At 47.6% G+C, this 18,828-nt stretch overlaps 1 protein-coding gene across 1 annotated transcript in view; it reads right to left on the reverse strand.

The window, feature by feature from the left end:
- Positions 1-18,828, reverse strand: part of LOC144728497 (uncharacterized) — a 57,657-nt gene that overhangs the window by 24,474 nt on the left and 14,355 nt on the right. Inside the window, exons 9-22 of the mRNA XM_078607986.1 lie at positions 14,630-14,694; positions 13,179-13,298; positions 12,110-12,223; positions 11,516-11,653; positions 10,911-11,003; positions 10,211-10,331; positions 8,757-8,870; positions 7,247-7,431; positions 5,999-6,145; positions 4,739-4,843; positions 3,796-3,869; positions 2,592-2,776; positions 1,578-1,687; positions 209-346 (exon numbers count right to left, since the gene is read on the reverse strand). Coding sequence (XP_078464112.1) covers positions 209-346; positions 1,578-1,687; positions 2,592-2,776; positions 3,796-3,869; positions 4,739-4,843; positions 5,999-6,145; positions 7,247-7,431; positions 8,757-8,870; positions 10,211-10,331; positions 10,911-11,003; positions 11,516-11,653; positions 12,110-12,223; positions 13,179-13,298; positions 14,630-14,694 — 1,709 coding nt within the window. The remainder of the gene's footprint in view (positions 1-208; positions 347-1,577; positions 1,688-2,591; positions 2,777-3,795; positions 3,870-4,738; positions 4,844-5,998; positions 6,146-7,246; positions 7,432-8,756; positions 8,871-10,210; positions 10,332-10,910; positions 11,004-11,515; positions 11,654-12,109; positions 12,224-13,178; positions 13,299-14,629; positions 14,695-18,828) is intronic.

Raw genomic sequence — 18,828 nt, forward strand, 5'->3', positions numbered from 1 at the left:
GTGAACGGGGACCCACCCTGCAACTTGCAGACGTCTCCTAACGGGAAAAGGTTGGCTGAAGCTTTAACTCGCCAATAAAAGCTGTGCTGCGTGCGTGAAGCGATCTCAATGTATGAACCCCCAGAAAACTGAGCGGAGGCGATCGGAGTTGCTGGCGAAGGGAGGGGAGCGAGCGACGGGACAGTGCCGGCAATCGGACCCCACGTACCAGCTGCTTGCCCCGCCACACGGCGGCGTGGACGTTCTTGAGCGATCCGTCGTCGTCTTCGAACACCTCGGCCGACCACACGGCGCAGTTGGAGTGCGTCCACTCATCCTGCCCGATCCCGAGCAGCCTCCCCGCCTCCTGCAAGAAGACCGTCGGTCGCACCCCCCTTGTTAGCCGCTGGCGGTCGAACCTTGTATTCTGGAACGCCCCTTCCTTTGCCGACATTAGGAAGCCGCTGGGAGCTGTGCAACTTTTAATAGTAACAATAACAATTTACAAAGGGCCCTTGAACATCTTCTTGGTTCTTTCGGTAAAGTCATGTAGAAGGAAAATAAGAAAATAATAAAACACAACTTCAGACTCTGCCTTCTCGACAGACCTGTTCTCCACCTGAAGACGGCTGCTTGCGTTGTGGCCGAAACGTCGTGAGAATTATTTTATTATTTTTATTATTTTTTTATTTTCCTTCTACGTGACTTTACCGAAAGAACCAAGAAGATGAATCCCTGCAGTCACGAAAGCTTTAAATCGGCCCTTGAACAGTCGTACTCAGGGCGCTATGCATGGAAAGGCGGCAAAGAGTTTAACATCAACCAAGGCGAGAAGAAGTGAGAAAGACGTTTGAAAATAAGTCGAGAGAGAAAAAGCTATTTCAAACGGATACGTTTTTAGTTGAGATATGAAGATTTGTAAGTGTCTTTCAAGTCATGACCTGACAAGGGGAAGGAGTTCCAGAGTTTTGGTGCCGCAATGGCACTGTTACTATCTTGGTTTGAAGCTTTCTTGACTGCAGGAATCCACACTCTTTGGTTCTTTCGGTAAAGTCACGTGGGTAGAAAAATCATAGATCGCGACGTTTCGATCGCAACACAAGCGACCATCATCAGGTGGAACAGATACAGCAGGAGAACTGCTGACATAGACTGTGACATAGACTATGTGACTTTACCAAAAGAACCAGAGTAAGGCACTGTTACTGTTCCTAATATTCGTTGGCTAAGGTGTGTCAAAGAAAACTATCGACTGAAAAGCCGCAGAATAATGGGGAGCAGTGCCCCACCTAAAAATGTAAGTTTTGCTGGCATTTCAAAATGTTATGAAAAGAATAAGAAATGATATGGGGGCGCCAACGTGCACACTCAATGAAAGTGCCTGGCAGGCGATTGTGGAAACACCATCCAGGCCATCAACCACACACAGTCGTGCAATCCCCCCCACACATCCAAAACGAAGCCATTTCCAGGACGACTAATCTGGACACTCATACATTGGCTATTCATCGAGCAATACGCAAGACCGAGACAGAGTCGTGAGAGAGAGAATCTCAGTGGAAGAGAGTCGCGTGTTTTTTAGAGTGTGCGGCGCGTACGTTTGAGCTCTGGTCGCCGTAGCCGAGACACAGCATGCACTGGCGGTTGTCCTCCTTGTTAACTGGGACGTCCACCTCCATGGCGCTGTCGCCGCCACCGTCGGCTCCAGCTGCAAGACAGGTGGCAGCACACGCCCGGACAGCGTAACACAGCCCAAGTTAAATAACGCTCCATACAGACTGATATTTATTCAACTAAACTCATTTTAATTCTACGAGCTCCTTAGGCCCACTGAGCTACATAGCTCTTTTTCAGAAGCGACCTGGCCACATATTACAGCTCAGTGAAGTAGCTTATCACGTGGATATGTATAGCAGTTAAATACTCTAAACGCATGTTTTTAAATGTGGAGGGGAACATGGATAAATCAGAGGAGGTCGTGGGTTCGATCCCGACCCTGACGCCTGTATATTTGGAGTTTGCATGTTTCTCCCCGTGATCGCGTGGATTTTTATCCGGGTCCTCCAATGTTTCCCTCGCAATGTAGAAACACGCATTTAAAGAGTATTTGGCCGGTGCTTTACATTTCCACGTGATGGCAAGCCACTTTGTCGAGCTATTATTTGTGGCCAGGTCGCTTCTGAAAAGAGCTAAACAGCTCAGTGGGCCTTCCCTGGTTAAATATAAAATAGTTTATAGTTTAGTTTAACACGTAGGCTTTCGCGACCAATATTATTCATAATCAACGTTTTTGAGTTTAGATGGCGATATTTATAAATGTGTCGTAACCCTCCACCACCCGACACGGTCAATCAGTAAAAAAGTGTCACGTTGACAAAAGACAAATAGTTCACTGCTTTAGCCCACCGGTGTGTTGAAGCGTTAAACCACAACATTTACAATTTGAATACGACGTTTCGCTGGTAATTGCATTCAGCATCATCGGGCAATCCGCCAGAATAGTGAGGCTCTGCTCTGTCTCCCGTTCTTATATAGAGCAGCAGCAGGGTGACGTCATCATTAACTCAGTTTAGTTTTAGTAAAAAAAAATGGGCCCAGAGGGTTGCCCTTACCGCCGTCGTCCTGAGCGTCGGTGGAGGCCTTGCGACGCGGCGCCGGGACGATCTTCTTGAGGAGTGGAGGCTGACTGTGGGGGGCACCACCCGCGGCCAGCGCTGCCCCCTCCCCTTCGCGCTCACGCCACTGCGCGTAATCGTGGTCCGCGGAAGGGGGCAGCACGGCGTTGGGCAACAGCCCACTGGGCGTGCGCGGGAGAGAGGGGAGGAGGAAAGAAGGAAAGAACGTCGGTCGATCGGTCACGTAGGGAGCGCAAAGTTGTAGAAAATAGACGCGAGATGAAATCTGAATATATATCTCTTTACCCTGGAGAAATCCGATGAGCTAGAGATGTCCACTCGGGGCAGGTCAGAATTTTAACGGGTAACCCACTGAGCTATTAGCTTCTTTTTCAGAAGCGACCTGGCCACAAATGATAACTCAACCAAGTGGCTTATCAAGTGGACATTTATACCATCCAAATAATCATAAAGCGCATTTATAAACGTGGATGGAAACGGTTGCGACGACAATGAGGCTGAACGTTTGTTAGGCGAGTCGCTCGGTACATAGACCCGTCGATTCAAAACAGACTCTCACCACCCTGCAGCGTGAGATTGTTTAAAGGGGGGGAGTATTAGTAAAACACTCGGGGGGGGGGGCGAGGTGAGGCTCGACAAAGGTAATATTAAACGAGCTCTAAAATAATGTTGAACGCTAACGGGAATGCTCACGGCACGATCCCCTGTGCATGAGGAAATGCTGCGAGAGCCTATTCTCAACCCTTTTCCGTTCCGTTGACGTCTGCACGTTTCCAGGGTGGGTGTCACCGCTCGCCGCCGAACCTCGGAAACGACGCGCAAGCGGTTCGGCGTCAATTTTACTAAGAACAAGGCGTAGCGCCGCTGTTTTTAAAGACATTGTACTGTACTTACCGCAGATAACTGTAGCGGCACGACTGCCGCACTCAATGATAGCTGGCGTCAAAACTGTGCCAAACGCACTCCCGCGTTGGCCTTTTACTTCCGATTCTGTTTCGATTCGATTCTATTCCGATGACGTAAACGTACGCCATCGGAACGGAGTCGGAAGAAAAACCTATGACGTACACGCATGTACGTCATCGGAATGGGTTAATTGCACTATAAGATTTTACAAGGGGGGGTTGGATCCTTTACAATCCCCCCTCCACCCCAACCTCCCCAATGCAATGCAACTCACATATCCTGGGTGCGATTCTGGTCCCAGAACCTTGATCCTCGGATGTCAAACCACGGGAAGACTTTCTCCATTTGCTGTGGGGCGGACGATGACACAGATGCGTCGTTAGTTCACACATGGCGCAGCAGCAGCAGCGGTACGACGTCATTCAGGGCGGGCTTTGCATTCAGCGTACCCCGAGGAGAGCCGTGCTCTGTCTCTCTGTGTCAACCTCTGTCTGTCTTTCTCTTTCTCTGTGCCTGATTAATGTCTCGGTTACATCGTTTCTCTGTCTATTCGCACCTCCAATTAGCACGGTTGGCCAAAGAAGTTCAACATACATGAAGTCACTGGCGGAGCCAGTGGGGGGGGGGGGGTGGGTGGGGTGGCACACTCAAATTGATCTCGCTCTGTTGCTATGTATAGAATATTCCCTTTCTCTTGTCATTTATTTATGAACAAATTTTAACCTGGTAAGGCCGACTGAGCTATCGAGCTCGTTTTCCGAACAGACCTGGCCATAAATCATAGCTCAACGAAGCGGCTTATCACGTGGAAATTTAGAGCAGCAAAACACTCTAAACGCATGTTTCTCAATGTGGAGGGAAAACCGGAGGACCCGGAGAAAAATCCACACGACCACGGGTAGACAGACATGCAAACTCCAAATATACAGGCATCAGGGTCTGGATCAAACCCATAATCTCTTGCATACGAGGCAAGCTAGTTAACATCTCGCCATCGTGGCGCCTAGTACCCGACTAGTTCGTATAAAAATGCTCGCCACGATAATTATCGTTCACGGGGGCCATTTCGAAGCGATCGACCACATGTGGCTTGCGGGCCCATGGGAAATGAAGCCGCGGTCTGTACTCCGGCCTGCAGGGCCAGAGATCACCCCGCGCACTTGGTATGAAGATGGAGAACTGGGAAAAATCGGTGACCCGGGGGACGCGCGACGAACCCTGGTGAAGAGCCCTTTGAGAGTGGCGGCCGCTCGCTTGACCTCCGGCTGCGTGACGTCGGAGTCGCACTGGAGCACCCTCGTCACGTCGTCGCAAAACCCCGTCTGGCAACGTCAACAGCAACAAATTGAGCATGACAGAGCGGTGCAAATCCTACACTGCTATGGCAGGCACAAGAGCCAATGGTCGCAATTTTCACATTGCTATGGTGGGCATAAGAGCGGATTGGTGGAAATCCTACATTATCATGGTGGGCACAAGAGCAACACTGCTATGGTGGGCACAAGAGCAAATGGTGGAAATCCCACATTGTTAAGTGGACACAAGAACCAATGGTGGAAAGCCTACATTGCTGTGGTGGGCACAAGTCTTTGAAAAGGAAGGCAACTGTTGACTTCCCACACAGTGCTACTCATCTGATTGACCCCAGAGGGGTAAAAGGCTGGATTGAACCCCGACAAGGATTTTAACTCACGACTTTCTGATTGCGAACCGCACTCGGTCAGGAAGCTTTTCCTTACTGTGGAGCAAATGGCAGTTTGGATACCTATGGCGGGTCCAGACACTAGAAACGATACATTCTGTCACTATAAGAGGCCCTTTCTGTGACGGAATTGACTACTGAGCGCGTGCCACAATCAGAAACATGTCGGTTGTTGCCAGGTTGTCAAAATATATCCCTCTGGAACCCAGATTTGTGCAGCCAAGATGCTTGCAGTGAGGAATAAAATATATTTTGTGGGCCATATGGAAGTGGTAAGCCTCATGTGGCCATGGGGCATTTGAAATAAAGTCTTGGGCCGGGTCGGACCCTCTGCTCTAATAACACACTGACGAGGCAATCAACGCGTCAATTAGCAGATCAAATAAGCAGCAGCAAAATCGCTGCTCTATTAAAGTAGAGCTCGTATAATGGCTTTAATGACATAAGGTCGCAGGGCGTCGGCGAAAAATGATTGCATAAGATGTCACAATTTGGTTTTACAGTTTGATCGAAGATTCTTTTTTTCGTCTCGTTTTAATCATCTCAATCATGTTGTTTCTTTCTGCCCAGTATGGATAGTTTTGTCCACTACATTACCCCCAAACACAACAATGGCACATCATTTAAGTTCTATTTGTAAGCATTTGCACACTTACAATTCGTTGCATATACCGTGAGCGTAAAACAAAATCTCTTTCAACCCATTTTTACGTGACGTGCCCAGTAAATTAATTGGTGAATTTTTGGGAGCAGGCATTGTGCTCGGATGCCTAACCAAGCTGTTGTAGGCCCCACGCTCCAGCTTCCGCTTCACCCCCTCCAGGTCCGTGGGCAGGTCCTGCCGCTCCGTATCCGTGGCGACAGGGCTGTCCACAGCGCCAGCTGGGGTGCCCGATTGAGCTTCGCTGGCCGCTTTGCTTGACTGTAGAAATACAGAGGGTAAAACAAGTATAACCCGTAAAAACTAAGTTTTTCACTATAAATCCTTTATATGCGTGGTGGCTAGAGTCCTCTCGTCCTCTGGCTTGAGATGGCTGCCACCTATGGGTCAGATGATTGCATTGCACCATTAAGCAATTGGTAATTAAATATAATATTTTTGTCCTAACAAGTGTAACATTTTGGAAAAAAAATTCACGAACATTAATTGTCACGCACAACGAGTCTGTGTGCAAAATGTCAGCTCGATTGGATCACGGGAAGTGGGTTAAAAAACGACCGAAAGATTTTCACGGTCGTAAGCAAGCAAGCGAACTTAATATAAAGGATTTAAAAAAGACCCGTACGTGAGGCATCTGTTATTACGGTCACTCGACGGGGATTGACAATCGTATAGTTAACGCTGGGATTATTCCCGAGAAATATCTTCGAGTAATGGAAGAACCGTGCTTTGAAAAAAAAACAATTAATGCAATATATTTACGTGCATGCCGATTTAATCGTGAGCTGCTCCTCACTCGTCGAGGGTCAGTGGCCTAGTGCCGTAAAAATGACCGGTTATCCCAGGATTGTTCTATTACTGGGAATTTTGGCAAGTCTTTCTGGGACATCAAACGTCCTTTTTTTTGTTCGTGGCATAATAAAACACCAATACAAAGCATTTAAAATGCAGTAATCTCCGATAGTGAGATGTTAACTCCCTCGCCTGGTATACAGGAATGTCGTGGGTTCGTTCCCGACTCTGAAGCCGGCTGTATCTTTGGAGTTTGCATGTTATGCCTGTGATTTCGTGGATTTTTCTCTGGGTCCTCCGGTTTTTCCCTCCATATTTAGAAGCAACAGGCGTTTAAGAGTATTTGGCTGCTATACATTTCCACGTGATAAGCTACTTCGCTGAGCTATCATTTGTGGCCAGGGCGCTTCTGAAAAAGAGCTATACAGCTCAGTGGGGCCTTACCTGGTAAAATAAAAAATAGTTTAGTTTTTAGTTTATTCTGGTGTCGCGAGATATTTTTGTTGCATCTCAAAGAGGTGGCAACCCAACCCCAAAATGCGCCGGTGGCTGGGCGCGGCGGTTGCCCACCTGCCGGTGCCGGTGCAGGCTGGCGGAAACGCGCGAGGCCGCGAGGGCGCTAGCCACCAGCTGCAGGCCGGCCTGTAGCTCGGCGGCGAGCGCCACGCTCCACTCGGCCGGCCGGGACTCGGTGCAGCGCACGCACGTGTACACCACGCTCTCGGGCAGGCTCGACAGGATCTCGTACATCTCGTCTGCGCACAGCGACACCAAACAAAGACAAGAAGCCACCGCCCCCCCGTAGGGCCTATTAACACACCTTTCCCGACGTCTGCAAGTTGCAGGGTGGGTCCCGTTCACCGCTGAATCCCGGAACGCGCAAGTGGTTCGTGTTAATTTCATGAAGAGAGGTTGTTTTTCAAGACATTGCGATCACCGCCGAGAACTGTAGGGACACGACCGCACTCTACGGCAGCTGGCGCCAAATTGTGCCACACGCCCCCTCCCACAGGGCCTTGTGGGAGCCTCAACACTGATCAAGTTATTCTATTTTTCTTCCGATTCCGTCCCAATGAAGTACGTGGACGTCATCAGTATGGGAAAGTGCTAACACACTATTGGGGCAAGTGCTGTTAGCGAGCACCTATGAAGGACGACACAGCACTCGAGGGGGTAGGTGGCCAGCACCACGCCCGGTTGCCTTTGTCTCCCCAGTGGCGATGTTTACACACACAGTGCCGGGTACTCATTTGAGGCTGAGTCGGCCTAGGGGAGGCCCAAGACCGGTTCAGATATTCGTCACCGGTGTTCACCGTGGGCAGGAATCAAACTCGGGTCGCCGGGTTCGTAGTGCGGAACACTAACCGCTACAATACCGCTACCCCCCAAGCAACACCACAACCACAGCCGCGATGGGGGTAGTCACACAAGCAAGGGGGGGTCAATCGGAAAACGGGGGAGACTTCTAGGGGAATTGGAAGGCTACTCATTTATATTTCCCGAAATTATGTCAGTCCGTTCGTTCATCCGTGTGTTATCCGTCCATCCACCCATCAATCTGCTGTCTGTTAACAATTCATCAGTGCATTCAGCTCTGTTATCCATCTGTCCATCCATTATTATCTGTCTGTCCATTATCTGTTCATCTGCCCATCTAAGGACGCTTCACATGTTTTCAAAACTACGAAACTGCTACACCGATTGCTGTACGACTTTGCTCGCAGATGACCAATACCAGTGCTTGCTGTGCGCCATGTTTGGACAACATGTGCAAGAAAATACTGAGAGAAAAGAAATGCGTGTTAAAATAAACCAAGGTATTGCTGCGATTCAGCATAATTACTTATATTATAATGGTAACTTGAGTGTGAATGCAAATATGCACCTCTCCATACCTCTTTGCGCATCTTGCTGCGACGGGAGTTAACTAACCTTAAAATAACCTTCATTCACGAACACAGCACCCTCGTGTGTGAAACAAACCGGGAACAATCCCCTGCGGCACCCACAATGAAGCCTCAGGACACAGCTTCTGCCCCACCTCGCGCCCCCCTTCCCCTGCGGGGCGGCCCCCACTCACCGGAGAGGCTCTCGCACTTGGCGTGCACCCAGCGCTCGCACTTCCCGCACTGCATCATCTTGCTCTCGTAGTCGTCGTCGTCGTAACATCGGTTGCACACGGGGCAGAAGTTCCCTGCGAGAAGACGGTGGAGGGAGCGAGTGAGCCCACAGGAGCTCAGTCAGACAGCGATGAGGCCGGCACCCAACTCTCGGCTGTCACTTTTAAAACCGGCGATTCAAGTCCTCCAGCTCACTGGAAGTGTGCGATTCAAAGTACTTGCGTGTGTGTGTGGGGAGAGGTAGTGTAGCGGTCAGTGCACTGCGCCATGAACCCCACGACCCAAATGAAGATCACCGGTCGCGGCCGACAATCCGTGATGAATATCTGAACCGGTTCTGGGCCTTCTCGAGGTAGAATCGGCATAAAATGAGTAGCTAGTGCGGTGTATAAACATCACCACTCAGGAGACAAAAGCGGCCAGGCATGGTGCTGGCCACCCACCCCCTCGTGTGCTGTGCCGGCCTTCATTAGGTGCTCGCTAACAGAAATTTACCCAAAATTCTGTCAAGGCTTCATGGGGGACCTTTGTATTTGTCTTGTATGCAGACCCAAGCAAGTAGGTAAGTAACGATTCATCGATTTCAGTGGGCCTTCAATGCAGTACAACACAATGTGAATTCTAGAGCGTCAGAAATGATGACCGCATCTCAAGACGGGAATATTTCACTCGTGAAAACATATCCACTTATATTGCACGTGGTGACAGCGGCACAGCTTGGCTCCCGCAGCGGAAAAACCACCCGGTGCCACGGCCCCGGCGCTACTCGGCCGTGTAGTGGAACCCGGGGGATTTTTTTTTAGTATATTGATGATATTGGATGTAGTTTATATTTTAGTTTTTTTTTACGTGGTGGTGTGGCTGCTGCAGCTCCTTACTGTTAAAATTTACCTCCCTTTATTACTGCTAATCCTACTTCCTCCCTTTATTACTGCTAATCCTACATAATACACGAGCATAATATGACTTTGAGACCCCCCCCCCCCACCACCTACACATTCCACAAGTAGTGACTAATCCCATATCTGCATTTTCCATAAATATGCTAATTCCTCTGTTGATATGTAAATTCCTTTGTCAAGGCGCTCTCCTCCTCTAACCCAGCTTAAATATACGCTGCCAAGCTTGGTGGTGTTCATTCGGACGCTGTCTTTCCGACAGACCTGTTCTTCACCTGAGGACGGCTGCTTGCGTTGTGGCCGAAACATCGTGAGAATTGTATTTTATTATGTTTAATTTTCATTATTTTATTATTTCCCCTCTACATGACTTTACCGAAAGAACCAAGAAGAGGAACCCGGGGGGTTGTAATCGTGAGCCGATATGGATGGCCGCGTCAACAGCTCGTCAGCGAAGGTAGAAATAAGACCACTTGTGGGCCACCGGTTCCGGCGGCGTCTGGTCAGCGCTTCACCTTTGTCGAAAAGCTTCCCGCAGTCGTGGCAAAGCGAGAAGTCGTGCGACCACTGCGCGTCCCAGCCCTTGCCGGGCGTTGTGGCGCCGCAGCTCTTGCACTTCACGCACTTGGTGCACACCTGACCGATACGCGCGCGAGCACACGTACACACACACACACACGCAACCGAACCACCATGAACAACACGCCCCATCTCGTCGGAGATCAGGAGCGACGCAGGTATGAGCCTGGTTAGTAACTGTCTTAATGTTACCAGGTAAGGCCCACTGAGCTAAAATTGCTCTTTGCTCAGAAGCGACCTGGCCACATATGATCGCTCGACCAAGTGGCTTATCACGTGGAAATGTATAGCGGCCAAATTCTCCAAATGCGTGATGTTCACTCGAAATGTGGAGGGAAAAACTGGAGAACCCGGAGAAAAATCCACGCGACCACGGGGAAAACATGCAAACTCCAAATATGCAGCAAGTGTCAGGGTCATGATCGAACCCACGACCTCCTGCATACCAGGGAACGTGCTACCGCCGGGCTACGTCATCGCCCTGTTAGCAGGTGTGGTCGCGGTGCGCGTGTATGAATGGTGAACTTCTTTCGCACTGTACATAGCTAAGTGTGTTAATCATGGGTGTGGGGGAAGGACAACAAATTAAACACAAAAAGCCAGTTCTAAAGAAATTAGTTTTCAGTATCCACGTACCCAAACGCGCTTGCGATTCGTCGGTTTGCTGGGGTAGTTCGGTCCGAGACACTCCGAGTGGTAGGTGTTGTGGCATTTGTCGCACTGCAGAAGCTACCACACGCACAAACACAAAACGATATTCACGCTGAAGGAATACACGCGTCATTAACATGTTTCCGCTCTGGTTTTTACCTGACATATGGCCAACTGAGCTATCGGAATCATACAACGAGAAGGACAAATAATTGATTAAGTTCAAAGTTCATTTATTAGGTATAGCCCTGTGAGCCATTCGGCTCTTGAATCGGGTGCAACCGCAACAAACAAAAAACATGAACAGGAAAACATCTTAAAGTGACTATGTGCAAACAGAAAATCCAAGAAAAGACAGCAAAATATTGCAGAAAAAATCACCGTACACCAACCCTGTGCAAATATGCCAGTGGGATGCAAGTCAAATAACAACAACCACAAGACAACTTAATCTCGCAGAGCGTGTCAGAAAACAGGTACAGGAGATATCGACGCCAACTAATTCAACGCTGGCGCCAATAAGCGGCGACATCCAGGGCCCCCTGTCGGTGGTTGAGGGGAGGGAGGGGAGCGAGCCGGCGAGCGAGTACCCGGTTCTGACGGCCGCAGACGTGGCAGAACTTGCAGCGCCGGCACACCCAGTTCTCCATCTCTCCCTCCAGCGGGCGCTCGCCCTCTCCCAGGCAGAACGAGTGGAACGCCTCGCAGCACACGCGACAGTACACCAGCTACGGATAGACAAAAGTAAATATCCCGCTCCGTCCCGTAACCTCAAGCAGCAGACTGTTGGCGAGCACCTATTAAGGTAAGGATGGCAATGATTGGTGACAATTTTGATGATGGTGGTGGTGATGGAAATACTCAACTGGGATTGCACGGAGTAAGATCGCCCCAGACTGTGAAACTAGTGCAGACTGCGTCTGTGAAACACAGCGCCTTCGTGATAGCCTTGCGCTATTAAAATGGCGCGAATACAAAATTTTGTTGAAATTCTTTCGCACCGTACGTGGCCAACCGTGCTCATCGGACGAGTACGGTGGCAAAGATGATGATTTTGGTTTGGATGATGATAACGATGACAATGAAGATATTGGTTGGGATGCAATGATGACGATGAGTATGATGATACTACGATAGTGATCGTGATAATGACAGGGTCACCGGGGTCACGGGGTCACTCGCACCTCGTGAATGCCACTGCTGGCGCACAGGAAGCAGATGACTCGCGGTGCGATCACCCCGGAGGTGAGGAGGGAGAGGCCGCCCATCCTCCACACGTTGTCGATGTCGCAGTCCTCCTGCGAACGCAACACGCAAATACGCGTCTAGCGTCTCGCCGCTAACCTCACTGCAGTTCAGCAAGACAATACTCTCCCCCCCGCTCCCCACCACAACCCCACAATTCAATAGGCTGTCGCAATTCAGGGTGTTTCGATTTTATTAAAGTGTCGATCAATTTTAACACTCTCCAACTAAAATAGAAATAGTGAATCACATTAACTCTCGTAACCACAATGCGATGTGAACAGAATTCAGCATAGAGTTGTGCGGCTATTAGGGAATTGCCCAATAGAAAATTAAGACAACCTGCTTAAAGTGTTGCCCAAAACGTGGCAATAAAAAAAAATTGCGCTGTTTTAATTTGCCTTCTGATGGCATCATTACTTGTGACATTGCAAGATGATGTCACATTGAAGAGGGCAGGTTACCGACTGATAGAAGCGGTTCCCAGGGGTCAGTAACCAAAAGAAAGGCCTAACTCCAGATGGTGGCAGTGATGACAGAACTACGGGAGCAGTCCTTGGGCGGTCGCACGTCGACTTTGCAATAAATACGAGATATTCTAGGAGACAAGCGACAGCGAAGAAGTGACGGTAACAAACGGGCAGTGCACGAGACTACCTCTTGACCGTGAACAATAAACGATTTAAACTATGTTTTGTTTAACCAAGTAAGGCCCACTGAGCTACATGGCTCTTTTTCAGAAGTGCCCTGGCCACAAATGATAGCCCAGTGAAGTGGCTTATAACCATGTGGAAATTTATAGCAACTAAAAATGCATGTTGATTCTAAATGTGGAGGGAAAAGCCGGTGGACCTGGAGAAAAATTAACGCGACCACGGGCAGAGAGAGACACAAAAACTCAAAATATACAGCAGGCGTCAACAAGGGTGGGGATCGAACCCACAACCTCCTGTATACCAGGCGAGGTAGTTATCATCTCGCCACCACGGTATGAAAAAAAACGGGTACCTTGAAGTCCACGCGGATGCGGTGCACGCCATCAGGGATGGCGCGAGGTTTTCCGTTGCCACCGTTGCTCAAAACCGTCGCCACGACAACCTCCGGCTTGTTCACCTCCCTGCCCTTCTCCTGCGAACAGATCAGCGCAGTTGGCTACGTAAGTTGCAAAAGAAGTTCAACGCACGTACGTACGTACATACAACGGCATGGACTCACGCGCTACTGAAGGGACACTCCAAGAGACACGAGACCGTGTCGTGAATTAGCCCGTTGTTATAGGCTCCCTGCTTGGCACGTCTCTCACACACACCCACCAGTTAACAATCCAGCAGTGCGTACACATCCATAACATAGGCTTTTTTTGGGTTAGATTGCGTAAATATAGATGTGTCGTTAGACCCGCCCACCACCCGACACAGCCAGTAAGGAAGGTTTGTCACGTAAACAGAACATGCCAGTGATTACAAATGGCATTATAAGGCAGACAGACAGATTTGTAGAGTGCATACACAGTTAACAACGCTGCATCCGTGATCAGATGATGCAGGTTGAGGATTGACCATGTTTGGAAAAGTACATTTTCACGAGAGCTGGATAATCTTTGAGCAGTTCCTAACTGACGACTAAAGTGTCCATGTGAATGTGTAGTGAAGTACAGCGAAACGTTTGCTTTAAGAAACATTAAGAAAACTCACGAAATATTCGACATCTTCTCCACCATTCTCCAGAGGGAAACGCTAACTATACGTTTTAAAATCTTATTGGACACCTTTTAAATTATTTGTGTTTTTTTATTCATCTGGCACATGCTTTCCTTCCGACCCTTGACCCCAAGAGTTGACTATCCTCACATTTTATGGCATCATCATCATCGAGCACCATTCCAGTTTATTTTGTTTAACCAGGTGAGAACAGTTAGAGAGCAGGAGAGTCTCTTGCACTTGGTGCATACCTGGTGTAGCGTGCACGCACACACACAACCCAACCACCATGACCAGCACGCCCCTCCTCGACGAAAAGCGTGAGCGAAGGAGGTTGAGCCAGGTTAGTACTTAGATATGGGGAGACTGCCTGTGAATACGAGGTGCTGTGTGCATAGCCTGCGAGATGGCAAGGAGGTAGCAGTATATCCTTGGTTCTTTCGGTAAAGTCACGTAGAAGGGGAAATAATAAAAATTAAACATTATAAATTATTAAATAATAAAATTAAAGCGTAATAAAATATTTTATTATGTTTAACTTTTATTCTTTTATTATTTCCCCTTCTACGTGACTTTACCGAAAGAACCAAGAAGATGAATCCCTGCAGTCACGAAAGCTTTAAATCGAGAGGTAGCAGTAGTCACGGATTAAATGAATCTGTGGGGAGCTTTGAGTGTTCATCCTCTGTACGACCACCATCATCCCACTGTGCAAAAGTGGCATGTCTGCCACCGTGCCAGGAGCACACAGAGACCCACCTTCTCTTTGGACTTCTTTGTGCGCAACTGGGTTCCCCGTTTGGTAGATTTTTCTCCAAGCACGACTGCAGAGACAGACGCACATGTACCAGCACAGCTATAAAAACGTGCAGCAGAGCGTGACGCATTCACGAACAACGCGTGTGCGCATGTGTCTGTGTGTGTACGCAGGTATGTGTAAGGTAGGGAAAGGATAGCCATAGGATATAACTCTGCTGCATACCATTTACGGGTGGAACGATACAACGCCTTGGTCATTTGATTCATTATCGCGATTCGGGGTGTCGCGATTCTACTCGAAAATTGATTGTCTTTAAACACTGCGATGAATGGTAATGCCTCTAGCGGCTGCCAAACGTGACGTGAACCCAATAGGTGCAAACGTGTGCCGACTGAAAAATAGAATTTCAATAAACGCAATTCGATATGCGTCCTGAGCCCGGCAATAGAATACGAATCAATAAACCGATGCATTGTTCCACCCCTACCATGCGCGGATGTACGTGACCGACTGTCCATAAGTTTTGAGAATGACAAAGAATTTATTGTAAAAAAAAAAAATCACTTAAGTGTATCGAATTCACTGGAGCGACATCTGGAGGGAGCTGCAACGCAGTTGGTTAGCGAACTGCATTTTTAAAAAACGGCCACGGCAAACATCGGTGGCGAGTGAAATCTGAATGTGAAACCCTGTGCACTCACCAAACCCGCACTGACCAGAGTGGGGAAGTATGGTTCAACAGCCCCCATTCCTGACGCGGCGTGGGAAGGCTAACAATCCAGCAATATAACGACTAAGGACTGTGATTATTTATTACACACCGATATTTACATGCTTAATATATGCATAGCTCACCAACGGTCGGTGTTAATACATTGAATAAATCACCTTAATTTTCGGATATCTCCACATAAAAAACGTGAAATTTTGACTTAAAATATATATTTAAAATGTTTTTTGGCTTAACATGCAGTAGGCTTTCGCGACAAATCTCATCCACAATAGGTTTTTTTGGGTTAGATCACGTAAATAGAAATGTTGTGGGTTTGGCTGTCGCCTGATGATGCTGGTTGTTGTAATCACTGGCGAAACGGCATGATACTCGAATTGTAAATGTTGTGGTGGCTTTATTTCACACACACCGGTGTGCTGGACTATTAACGAATTGGCACGTTCAATTTACGCGACAACCCTTACTCATTGGCTGTGTCGGCTGGTGGCGGGTTTAACGCTACATTTATACTTACGCGATCTAACCGAAAAAAACCCTCTATTATGGATAACAGAGAATAAGCTGCAAAAATAGCGGCTCTGTGAAGCAAGGCCAGGTTTGTGTAAATCCCGAGTGTGTTCATCTCAGAAGGCGCCCTTTGCATTTGAAATGTAATGTAAGCACGTGTCGCTCATATCAGAACTGTGCTTATATTGAGATTGTATTTCACCTGGCAAAGTCTAATGGAGCACTGCAGAGGTGCATTAGGGGTCATACATTGAGTAAATTATTCACCCGTTTTTTTACTTTCACATAAAAACTAAAACGTCAAGTCAGGATGGCCAAACGAAAAGATATTCTTTTCTTTTTGTGGAGATAAAGGAATGACAGGTGATTTACCATGTTCTCCAAATTATCTTACCTATAAAAGTAAAATTTTTATACCACGTCATTCTCAAAACGTATAGACCACTCACCGCGTGTTGCACGTGTTATTAACATGACGCTTGACCAACGCAATTGGCTAGTAGGGGTGGCCACGATTCTATTCACGAAATAGATATTTTTAACAATGTGGTCATAAATAGGGTGAAAAAAGGTGAATTGAACACATTCATAATTTTCCTTCATCGTTACACCCCTAATAGAGTAAGGAAAGCTGCATTGGTAAGCGAGAATGCGACGTAACGAGTGACTTATGGTAAATTCATTTGCATATGCGTACGCTAGCTTCCCTTCAACAAGCGCAGCAAGCGATCTCAGTGAGAGGTGGGGGGGGTAACTTCATATGCAGCGATCAAGGCGAGCTAACTGCGTAGAGCCCACACAGAGGTGAGCGTTACTCATCGCCGCTCATCGGTGGCTGAAGTGGCGATGTTGCGACATTAGAAAGAGGGAAGATATTTATAATCTTTGGTTCTTTCGGTAAAGTCACGGGGGTGAAAATAAAAAATTAAAATAACTAAATGAAATCACGACGTTTTGGAGGCAACACAAGCTTCCGTCATCAGGTGGGACAACCACAGCAAGAAATAGAATTACTTTTGCTGTCTTCTTGGGTCTTTGGTAAAGTCACGTAGAAGGGAAATAATAAAATAATAAAAATAAAACATAATAAAATAATTCTCAGTGAGAATTTTATTGGGATAATCCCTACGGGGAAAGGAATAAAATAATTCTCAGTGAGAATAAAATAATTCTCAGTGAGAATAATTCTCAGTGAGAATTATTTAATTATGTTTTATTTTTATTATTTTATTATTTCCCTTCTACGTGACTTTACCGAAAGAACCAAGAAGATGAATCCCTGCAGTCACGAAAGCTTTAAATCGAAATTTACTTTTGCTGTGGTTGTCCCACCTGATGACGGAAACTTGTGTTGCCTCCGAAACGTCGTGATTTAACTTAGTTATTTTAATTTTTCCTCTACGTGACTTTACCGAAAGAACCAAAGAGTATGGATCCTTGCAGTCACAAAAACTTCAAATCGGGAAGATATTTGAATGTCAAGGGGCGCTGATGACGCAACGCTCGAGTGAAACGCCCGTTGCAATGGGAGAGAGATCATGTGCAATCGATTTAAAGTGCTGCAGAATAATAAGAATCGCAAGTGCGGACACAGAAGATTGACGAGAGAGTGAATGGGAGGACAGAGATAGGGATGCCAAGTTGGCCGTTGGGATAATCCCTACGGGGAAAGTAAATAATTGAGAAATTAAAGCTTCAGCACAGGTTACAATTATTGTTGAGAAAGTTAGAGAGAGGGGAGATGCAATTAGATAAACTATAGAGATAAGAGACCCATAGAGACACATACACTCACATAGAGACCCACAGACTCAGAGACACATACACTCACATAGAGACCCACAAACTCAGAGACACATTTAAATAGAGATCCACAAACTCAGACACGTACACTCAAAGAGACCCACAGACTCAGAGACACGTACACTCAAAGAGACCCACACACTCAGAGACACATTCACTTAAATAGAGACCTACAAATTCAGACACATACACTCACAGAGACCCACAAACTCAGAGACACATACACTCACACAGAGACCCACAAACTCAGAGACACATTTAAATAGAGACCCGTAAACTCAGACACGTACACTCAAAGAGACCAACAGACTCAGAGACACATACACTCACAGAGACCCACACACTCACATAGACCGACAGGCTCAGAGACATACACTCACATAGAGACCCACAAACTTGCACAGACCCACAGACTCAAACAGGGAACCATAAACTAGATGGGCAATACAGACACCACCGGAGCAAGGCAGCATGAGAGGGAGACTGGAGGGCGAGATGGGAGGATGTGGTGAATTAAGATACGAGGACAGTATATGTGACGAGAGAAGAGGCACAACAGCTCATGGAGAAAGAAAATCCAAGCATCCGACCCCACGTGACAATGGGGGATTGGGCTCAAGAGTTAGAATAACATTCAATCGGGCACATTCACTTAATACACTTCAGGCTCCGACCGTTAATTCAAATTGTTAGCTGGCAGTGTAGCTAGATGACCTTTACTGGCTGCCAAGCGGAGCATCATTACACATGCAAATGACTTCACCACAACAATAATACAGTGTCGAGTATTATTGATATTGTCAACAACAACAATAACAGAGATATTAAGTATGCAGCGATGCACGCGCAGAAATAAAAAAAAACACCCACCACCGTTGTCACTGCCGCTGCACCTCTAACGGAATAAATACAAAGTCGGCCAACGTCTCCGCCAATTCACCCACAACGCACCCGATCTCGTCAGATCATGGATGCTAAGCAGGGTTGAGCTCGGATAGTCCTCGGGGATGGGCAACCAGCAAGCATAACAGGTGTTACAGGCTGCGGGGGCCCGTCGAGGTTGGCAGCCGAAGGCAGTGCAGCAACACCCATTGTTGTACTGTACTTCTATGCCTTTGTAAACCCTCGACGGGGTGAAGTATGGTCAAACAACCT

The sequence above is a fragment of the Lampetra planeri genome, chromosome 29 (assembly GCF_965212315.1).
Source record: "Lampetra planeri chromosome 29, kcLamPlan1.2.h2, whole genome shotgun sequence".
NCBI classification, from domain to species: Eukaryota; Metazoa; Chordata; class Hyperoartia; order Petromyzontiformes; family Petromyzontidae; genus Lampetra; species Lampetra planeri.